General features: G+C 43.4%; 1 protein-coding gene across 1 annotated transcript; it reads right to left on the bottom strand.

Annotated features, from left to right (window-relative positions):
- Window positions 1-6: 6 nt before the first annotated feature.
- On the bottom strand, window positions 7-10,408 carry wnt5a (wingless-type MMTV integration site family, member 5a). The gene is made up of 5 exons (XM_008295203.1): window positions 9,969-10,408; window positions 6,933-7,081; window positions 4,307-4,554; window positions 1,183-1,475; window positions 7-565 (listed from the first exon to the last, which is right to left on the bottom strand). Exons 2-5 carry the CDS (start codon window positions 7,067-7,069, stop codon window positions 107-109), a joined length of 1,137 nt encoding a protein of 378 aa, XP_008293425.1. The 5' UTR covers window positions 7,070-7,081; window positions 9,969-10,408; the 3' UTR covers window positions 7-106.
- Between the last annotated feature and the right edge of the window lie 6 nt (window positions 10,409-10,414).

The raw sequence follows: 10,414 nt of genomic DNA, 5'->3' as shown, positions 1-10,414 counted from the left end.
TCTCTCTCTCTCTGTGTTCAGCTCCTTTGCTCATCTGCTCATGAATACACACAGATGTATGGCCCACCGTCTGCAAGCAAACGCACACAGGCAAGCATTCCTCTTCTCACTTGCAGACGAACTGGTCTACAATTTTGGTGCACCGCTTGCACTTGACGTAGCAGCACCAGTGGAACTTGCAGTGGCAGCGCTCCACTATCTGGGCCTTGTACTGGTCGTAACCTCTGCCGCAGCACATCAGCTCACACCCATCCATGCCCTCTGAGGTCTTGTTGCAAAGGCGCCCCACTGTGCCCAGGGAGCCCGTGCTTTGGTTCTTCAAGCAGTAGTCTGGACTGGACTCGATGTAGACCAGGTCGTGGCTCGTGGGAGCGTTGAACTTGCTGTGCATCTGCACCAGCCTGCCGCGCGTGTTGAGTTTCATGGACGCGGCGCTGTCGTACTTTTCCTTCAGCGCGTCGCCCACCTTGCGGAAGTCGGCCAGCTGCAGCCAGCAGGTCTTTAGGCTGCAGGAGCCCGATACCCCGTGGCACTTGCATGACACGTGGGCAAGGTCTGACACCGTCTAAAAAAGAGAGGACGAAATAGAGAAATGAAATAGACGGTTTAATGAACAGACGAAGAGCTCGCAAATGGGATTAGTCTTCTCAGGAAAGCTGCAGAAAAAAATAAGTGACACGTGTTTCGTATTGCAAAAATTGTCCCGTCTGTGTAAATATTTGCATAATGTGCCGCTCGTGATCTCATGCGGCACCGCTTTGCTATAGAGCACAGAATGATCCTGTCCATGTCTCCAGTGGCGCATGAAATAAAATGTTGTCCACTCATTTGTCCTACTTGAAAGAGTACAGCCTGGCAACAGATATCTGGCATTACATTTCCTTTGAGGTGGTTTCAAGATGTTTGGAAACGAAAAGAAACCCCAGAGCTGTCTCCAATGACTCCATCTCCCTACAGATCAAAGCCTCAGGAGGGGAGAGCAGATGGAGCTGTAACACAGATGATCAGTGGAGACCTGTCTGACCGACCTGGATTGTCTCACTTCCAAACCCTCTTTTTGCTCTGTTTCTACCACTGGTTGGTCTCAATTTGGAGCCTGCAGTGTGTGTGTGTCTTTTTGCTTGTTTCTCGTTTGATGACTTCTACAGTCCTCTGTGTGTGCGTATAACTTGGGTGTCTTACCCGTCTTCCTGCCTCGTTATTGTGGAGATTCATCAACAGCCGTGCACTCTCATATGTGCCCTTGGGATAGCTTTTCTCCCTCTCTCGCGCGTCCACGAACTCCTTGGAGAACCTGTAGCCGTAGTTGAGGTTGTCCCCACAGCCGCCCCACAGCCAGTCTCGGGGAAGATCTTTGGGGCGAGCGGCACGACTGCACCCACAGCTGGAGAGCTCCCCTTCTCTGCAGGCACGGCTCACCGCGTTCACCACCCCTGCTGCGCTGATGGCATAAGTGAATGCGGTTTCTCGACTGCCTGCAGATACACAAACATGAACGCTACGTCACATTCGACACAATAAAAGACTGCTGTTTTATCGCTTGGCATATTGGCCCAATGCTTCCATTTTTTTTTTTTGCGAGCTAAGCATGTGTATTTATTTTACACTGAATATGTCTTACTGTCATTTTGCTTTAAGAGCCTGTGTGGTGTTATGAGATGTGATGTCATATGACAGCATTCACCATACACTTAAGATTACAGAGCACTTGAGCCAAGTGCTGCAGGCTCATCATCACCAACATGTTCAACAGTGTAATCTGGTTTGCTGTTGTTGGGCTCCGGCCAGAAAGAAGAGAGCGCCCTCCAGTGACAGAGATCCTTCCTAACAAGCAGCTGCCACTTCACCCAAATTGAAAGTGACAGCGGCTCTTTTGCTTTATCTGTCATGACTGAGTGATTCTGGAGCCACTGCTCATTAACTCCCACTGTTTCTACCCTCAACATTTCCTCTATAGAGATGAGAGCTCGGGAGACTTAAAGAAAACACGCAGGAAAAAATGCACATAAGCAGTTTTTGTTGTCACTCTACAAAGCCACAGACGGGAGGAGAAATCTAAGACGAGGAGATAAGCAGCTAAAGAAGAAACAGACGAGCAAGCTAAGGGGCTGCTTGTTGACACTAAAGACCAGGGCTGCTAGGCAATAAAAATGCACAGCTCGTATACCTGCTGGGCCGAACCTTTAGAGAGTCTGCTGTGATGACAATAACAGATGGACAGAGAAAGGGAGATGAGGGAAACAAAAGAAAAGTTGGGGGGGAAACGATAAGTTAAGAAAGAGATAAAAAGAAAAAAGAAAAAAAGAAAAATGGAAAAGTAGACACACATACGAAGGCAGAAAAAGACAATGCAGAAGAAGAGAAAAGATGCATAAAGAAAACTTTTGGAAACTCTCAAAGATGTCCAGGTGGGAAACTTTGGCAGCAGCAGAACTGATCAGAGAGAGCAGGGGATTTATTAGTTTAGTGCAACGTTTAATCCAGCCTGAGGATATCGGCCTAATAGCGGACCTGTAGACAGACAAACCGTCATCTCCCACACTGCTGCCTCGCTTCTAATGCACCCCACCCTGGAGCTGGCCAAGCCAGGCAGGGGAGAGTCTCAACCCAGCCACGCCACCACCTCCTGGAGTTTCTGCTTTTAAATCACCAACGGTGTCCGTAAGTCAGCAGACAGACAGCGAGACAGACTTTCATACAGACAACCATAGAGAGGGAGGACATGTTTACTTGGCCCGTGGTGGACCGAGATGGAATCACGGTTGGGGAGGGAGAAGAGGAATGGGAGAACGGCTGCTGATGAGATTTCTATGAAGACTGATCTGTGGAGAGGGAGTCAGCTGCGCCAGAGACACAGAAAGGCTGAATCGCCAAGAATAGTGTAGCCTCGCACAAGGTACATACATGAGCACGGCGCATTAAACGGTTGGTTCGACTACACAGAAACACAAAAACCCGAGTGGCATTTATCCACCAGATAGTCTCAGCCTATGTGCAGTGTTTTAGGATCTCTGTCTCTGAGAAGTCTGTCACTAACATAATACGAACCAGGGTAAAGGAAATGTAATTTTCTTTGTATTTAAACATCCACCAACAACCTCTCTTTCCAAAAACAATGTCCTGTTTACTGAGGAATCATCTGCAAACTTTGGTTTGATCAGGTTTCAGTGGAAAAAAAAAAAAAAAAAGTCACCAAGAAAACTGTTGACAGTGTGTTTGGCAGATTATCCAGAGTAATGAGGACATAAATTCTGGAAAGACAATTGCTGTTGAGCGCGATAAATGTTATTTCTAAATCTGAGAGCACCACAAGTTAAATTCATTTCGGCATTTATTCCATCAGTTGCACTGGGGAGAGAGAGAATACATCTCAAAATGAATAACTCATGGTTTTTTTTTTTCCTATTTATTTATTTAATTCTAATTTGGATGAACGGACCACTTAAAAATTAGAAACATGAACAAGATATGCTCAAAGGGAATTTAAAGGAATCTGGAAACGTGTACACAACACAAGCTCTGACTGGTTTTACATTTACCAAATGTGCTCCATTCAGGTTTTGACACCAAGAAATCACATCACAACGCTGACATTGTATACCTTCTTTAGAATTTGCCTGGAGATGATCAATGAACGGCAAGGAGCCTTCACGTTAGCTTGAAGGTAAAATGCAAAGAAAACTAAAAGGAAACTATGTTAAATTATGGCATCCACAAACAGGAATCTCTTTTAGGGAAGGATTTTAAGGTTCTTGAACTTTCGATACACTGCACGTACATGCGCGCACACACAGAGACACCGTAATCTCTGACAAGGTGATATATCGGTGCACACACTCACTGCACTCCCATTACTTGTAAATACAGGGCAACTACAGTCCAGAGTGAGTGTGTGTGTGTTAGATTGTCTCCCATTCATCAGGGGAAAAGCAGATTCTCTGCCTCCCTCCTGCTCCACGTCGGGGGCAGGTTTAGCAGGCCAAAGCCACATGTGATTTATCCAGCAACCTCACCCACCAACTATTCCCTCCACACAGCTGCTGAGAATCAGCAGCCCTATACATTTCACACACACACGTCTCACAAACACACACACACAAAAAAAAGAGTGTCAGTCAGAAAAAGAGAAAAACAAAAAAAGAAAGCACAGTTCGAAATAACCCTGGTGAGTATGTGTGTATTGTAATGTTTGCTAACACACACACATCGGTGGTTGCATCTATATTAATCACCTGTGTCTTTGTGTTTATGTTTCTTTAAAAAAAAAAAAAAAAGCTCCTTTATATATTGTTTGCCCATTTCTTACCTATTTGCATGACGCGTCCAAAAACGGAGGAGTTGTCCACCGTGCTGCAGTTCCAGCGCCGGTGTCTGAACTGGTACTGGCACTCTCTGATGCCCGTCTTGGCACCTTCACCGATGTACTGCATGTGGTCCTGGTAGAGCTGGCACAGCTTCTTCTGGCCCTGTGACAGGCCCACCAGCTGGCTGCACAGAGGCTGTGCACCGATGATGTAGGCCTCAGGGATCAGTAAAGGGTTCATGGCCAGCGACCTGGGTGACGGGGACACATAACGCAGTGTTTTCAATCATGCGAGAATCAGAACAAATGTCGGCAAGTTTTCAAAGCTGTAAAGTCACAATCAGCAGCTGATTGGTCCCTCTCTATCGCTGATGAAGTCATGCTAATACTTGAAACGAGGTGCAGTTAGTTACTGGAAGGAGAAAAACTCTGTACACTCTTATCTTTTAATGGCATTGGGCTGAAAAGTCGTTTGTCATTTAGTGCCAAGAACATACAGGAAATGAAGTATGGACAAGGAGGGGGGAAAGAACAGTCAGGGAGTGGGAAAGGAAAATAAGAAAAACTTATTACAAGAATGCATAACGGAAAATAAAAAGCAAACACGACACAAACATATTGCTTTTGGTATTTAGTGCCTTAGCGCGATTTGTCAACCTTTTTATTCTCGTATCCAAGCAATGCGTACTCATGCCTCGTTGCCACAGGTTGCATACTGTACTCCTATGAACTATGAGCACTTCAACCGTTTTTTATTTTAGACATTTCCATCAATTTTAACGGCCGAAGGAGGCAAAAACTCTTTTGGCAAAAAAAGGATAAGATGTGAGGTGAAGATAAGTGATAAAACATACACATAATTTAGTGTTTTTCGGAAATGTTTTTCCTTCTTTCTGACCCTAACTCACAAGCCTTCAGATTTGTCGTGTGAACCCTTGGAGTTTCCTGAGTTCTGACCCCAGGTTGGGAAGCATCGTCTTAAAGCATAGCATGCAGCTGACTACAAGCAATGCCAGGTGGAAAAAAAAATATGTTTGACATATTTTGGGAGGTGGATTTTATGACAACCCTTCGCTCACACAAACTCAACACTTAAAGAGTTGATAAGTAGGCGAGTTTCGCCGCTATTTTACAGTACCAGAAAGGGAACATTTGATCATTTAATCGAAAGCAACTGCTCCATTCAATTTTGTTTAAGAGAAAGCAAGGGAAATAAAAAATGGTCTACAAGAGAGAGGAACAAACACAGCTGAAACACAGGGAGACGGGAACACTAGTATGAGCATCTGGTTCCAGGCCACAGGACAATTAGAGCAGCCCATCCCTGAGCCCCTAGAGAGAGACAATTAGCCCCCAGTGTAACCTGATCGACTGAGGAAACTCAGCAGCGAGGGAACACAGACTGAATACACAGACAACATATACACAGACATACGCACATAGGCACACAGAAGACATAAAAAAAAAAACCTGACATCCACATTGTCTGCAGACGGACACTCGGCCTCACACACACACACACACACGGCAGTCAGCAGGCCCACCGCTCCAACGCTCTAAATCATTCACACCTGTGTGTCCTCTCCAAGAGGAAACTGAAAGACACACAAAGTTTGCGCTCCAAACTCAGCCTTCCAAAGGGCTTGTGGTCGTCCTCAGCCGGATCTGTAATCTGACTCATTATTTGAACTTTAATGTAGCTGCTTACTGAGCTAAATCCATTAAAATGTGTTTATCTGAACAAATAGTCTTGGAATTCTTCAGATTATTATTTTAATACAGTTGGGCCATCACCACATGATGTCGTCACTCACTTAAATCTGCTCATCTGAAGTAAATAAAAACCTTACCCAGGAACTTTGGGTTTGAGCGTCCCATGTTCACAACCAAGCACACTTCTTCTTTTTTTTTTTGAATTATTTGTACACAAAAAGAGAAGCATTGCACGCAATTATTCACTAAGTGCACAATTAGACAGAAATACATAAACGGCTACCGGATGTGAAGAGTTGTGATTTGCTTTAAGTGGCGCTTCTGAGGTACTTTGTAAACAGTATACCCCCCTATCAGAAGTAATCTGTGTGTTTAAGTGCAACATGCATAAATATAGACTCTTCTCCAAATAGCAACAGGGCATGTGTGTACACACACACACACACAGGCACAAACACACACACAGAAAGTGTTCGTGTTTGCACATATTTGGGAGGCGACTCATAAGCCACAGCATTCTATGTTTTCTATAATATTCATAATTTTGGTTTGGCAATAAGTGAAGAAAGAAAATAAGGGAGAAAAAAGGTCTTCCTGAAAAGCTAATGTGCCACAGTCAGCATGTTCTATTACTCCATATGTGGTGAAGCTTATTTAGCAAACATGTGCAACACAAGGCTCAAACTGATTCTGAACTCTGAAAGTACAAATATACATACTAAATAAATGTTTGTTTTTTTTAAATCATCCCCCAATCTATAGCTTTTCAGGCTCTGTTGTTCCATTTATGAGAGAGAAGAGAAGGAAATGCCTTTTGAAAGCTGACAATCTTCACTTGCCGGATGATAAGTAACGCTGTGAACAAATTAAGACAAACACAGACATCTTTACATATGGAGGGAAAATGAATGCATACCACCACGAGTTGGCCTCCACCACCACCTGCATGAGGAGCGTGAGGAGCGTGAGGGCAAAGACGCAGTGCCTGGAGTCCAACACGCTGCCAAAGGGCCAGCAAACCGGCCGACACACACAGCCCAGGCCCAGGTTCATACTGCCACTGATCTGAGGGAGAACAGAACAGGATGCACGTCAGTCTGCCTGCTTGTTGCTCTCACACACACACACACAATAAAAGAAAAGACACAGAGGCAACAGATATCCGTGATGTCAAAATATGTGTTTCAGATGTATTCCTGCATATCTCCACATGTCATTTAAATGCAAACAGCCAAAGCAGCGTGTGTGATGAAAGCCCCGAGGCCATCAGCGGTTGCGCAGTTTGGCAACAGGTCTGAGTGTGAATCATGTAAGACTGATAGACGTGCAGTCAGAGGAGACACGACGACAATGAAGCCTCAGCAAGACGCATTCCTCACATTTTACTTTGCTCAGAGAAACACATCCACAAAGGCAGAGAGACTGACAGAGGCCTTGTCAGATAGGATGAGTGTGTGTGTGTGTGTTTTTTTTAAATCAATGTCAACAATTTTGATTACATTTTAAAGCAAAAAGAAATAAAGAAAAAAGGGTCTAACATGAAAAATAAAAGAAAATCTAAAACCTGCCAACTTCAAATAAAACAGCTCTGCAGTTATTCACATTTCTGAGCAAGATTTCATTTTGTTCATTCATGCAAATAACCAAAAAAAAACTGATTTAGAAAAAAGTGGTTATAGAAATCCGTTGATTCGTTTCCACTAATTAATTCTAAATTGACTGAATGAGAATATCTATGCAAAACGCGTAAAACAAAAAAGATTTTCAAATAATTTCCCTTTTTGTAGCCGTGATGTGTGCAGCTTTTAAATGTGTAATCTGACAAATATCGGCCATGTAGGTCTTATAATTACTTTCAACTTATTTTTGATGCTTATTAGCTGAATGTGGACTCACAGGAGCCACGTCAGCGGATGATCATCATGTGCAGCCTTTTTTTTTGCGCAACGAAAAAGTAATTAAAAAAGAGAAAATAAAAATCAAATATCTGCTGACAACTGCATGGATTAGGTGATATACTTTGGCTGGCATTTAAGCAGAAAATGACTTACAATAATTGCCCTCTAAATTTGCGAGTTGAACCGATGTGCCAGTCTTCCTGTTGGGTCGTGTGTGAATTTTGGGACTGAGAGCAGCTCTAATTTGTCACGCTGCGTTATTTTCCAGGGTTGAGTCGTGGAGACCTGGACCTGCCTAAAACTCATTAAAGACGAGGCCAAGTTCACCATCACTCACCCCGCGCACGCGTACACACACACGCACACACGCACGAGCATGTGCTTTCAGTTTACGCGCAGCCTTATTAATAGTTGGTGAGGTTATGTTTTGTTCGTTGAAGTTCTTCCATATAAATTAAAAGCTATAATCCACACAGGGTGGCGGTTTTTATACCGATCTAAGAGCAGTTTTTTCGAGTTTTTACGCCCGAAAAGAAGCGGATTTGAAAATGTTTTTTTTTTTTTTATTTACAGATAATTAAGTTCAGCAATTACATTTTATTTCTATTTTAACTGGACTCTTCATCGGGAGTAACTGAGCAGAGGGGTGTCACAAGTGATTCAGAGGCTTCATTCTGCATATTCGAATTAAAATTAACAGTTATGGGGCCAGAGGGGAGTGCATTTGTTGGAGAATGCACAGTCAGAGTACAGAACAGCGATTATTCGTTTAAAGCACCAAAGAAGAGACGCACTTATTATTTACAATTTCATATATTTTTTAATATTCCCATTGAAAGCAGCTACCAAACATCGAAAATTTAAATTGTAGTATCATTATTTTAAACGTTGAGCATTCGGCACCCAGTGCGTAAAAGCTGCGTAAAAGCTGCGCTCCGTGACCCCTGGAAACGATTTGACCCGAGCGAATAATCATAAGACTTAGCCTGATGACTGATGACTGGCCTGCACATTTTTGTCAGTCAAAGTGATATCCAAGGGAACAGATTTCAGGAAGAGAACAATTACAATACAGTCGTCAAGATGATGAAACGCCAGGCGCTGTTTTGTCTGTGGAACATTCAGGAGGCTATTTTAAGGGCCACATGGATCTGGATCGACATAAACCTGGAGTGTAAAGAAAATAGGTGACATACTGAGTTGTTTTTGTTGTTGTTGTTTTTACAATTAGAAGTGTATTTAAACTTGTGGTCACATTTGGGCCTATATATATATATATTCTCCATTTTGGTCTTTTCTTGTTGGAACGTTGCTGACTGCGTTTCAGCAACACACTGCTGTGAAAATATGAATGAAAAGTATTGTTTTGCAAATGTAAAATCATAGCAATTTATAATCAATGAGTGAGCTGTTTGAAGTGACCATATTTACAGTGTGAGCTGCTTCTTTAAGCCAGTGGATGTTATATGTAGCCTGACAATGAAGAAAAGGTTGTGGGGATGAGTGAGTGTGTGGGAAGGTGGGAAAGAGAGGAATTTACTTTTTAAAAATCAAATACACCTTTTAGCAACCTGTATGGTGACCCAGTAATGAGTGAAACAGTGTCTGCATTTAAGAGCTCAAAATGATGTCTTTTCTTTGCCTGTCCTGATGTTTACAAAAAACCAGGAGAGGGAGCCAGGTGCAAGGATTTGATGAGGAGAAGCAGCACAAAGAACACTGCTTGACTTTGAACAGGCCCAGATAACAATGGAGCATAAACGTGGATTTTTACAGATCATTTTTATGTATGTGTAAAAAATTGCTTTTGGTATTTTTTTTCTTTTTTGTGGGATTCAATGTGTGCATGGCAGGACACTGACACATGGGTCACATAAGAGGAGTGGGGAGGATGAGAGGGGGGGGGGGCAGCATGTTTCACACATCACATCTGTCAAGAACTTTTGTCCACCAGTATTATAGTCCAACAGAGTCCCACTGAAACACACGCTTTTTAAGATAAACTGCGGTTGCACGGAAAACTGAGTCATCCAGGAGACCTATAGGCTACTCACCAGGGAGCACAGCCCGTTAGAAGTTGTAATCCACTCTCTGCAGACGATATCAAACCAATAATCCCAGTGCAGGCCAGGTGGATTTAAGATTTCCTTTTCCGCTGCGCTCAAGTCTCGTCGTTTTTATCCGGATCTCTTGGAAAGTGCTTGGTTGGAGTGAACAAACTCTAAAGTTCTTCAAGGCTGGGACGGGGGGGTTTGGTGAACAAGGTCGCCCCCCTACCCGAAAAAACTAAAATCAGTGAAAGCGCTCCGTGCGCTGCGCAGCTTACAGGTCTGGTGCAAAGCAGCGGGATTTATAAAATATCTAAAAGTCACTGTGAGGAAGCAAGTCAATCCCTTTAACGATTCAGTGCGTGACTTTGGCCACAGCTGTTAACAAACAGGAGCATCTACAGGCAGCCCCAAAGTGCCACAGGCGGAAACGTCGTATGCTGTATTTTTTT

The sequence above is a fragment of the Stegastes partitus genome, unplaced genomic scaffold, assembly GCF_000690725.1.
Source record: "Stegastes partitus isolate 25-593 unplaced genomic scaffold, Stegastes_partitus-1.0.2 Scaffold1030, whole genome shotgun sequence".
NCBI lineage: Eukaryota > Metazoa > Chordata > Actinopteri > Pomacentridae > Stegastes > Stegastes partitus.
This window is presented reverse-complemented; position numbering and strand designations above follow the sequence as displayed.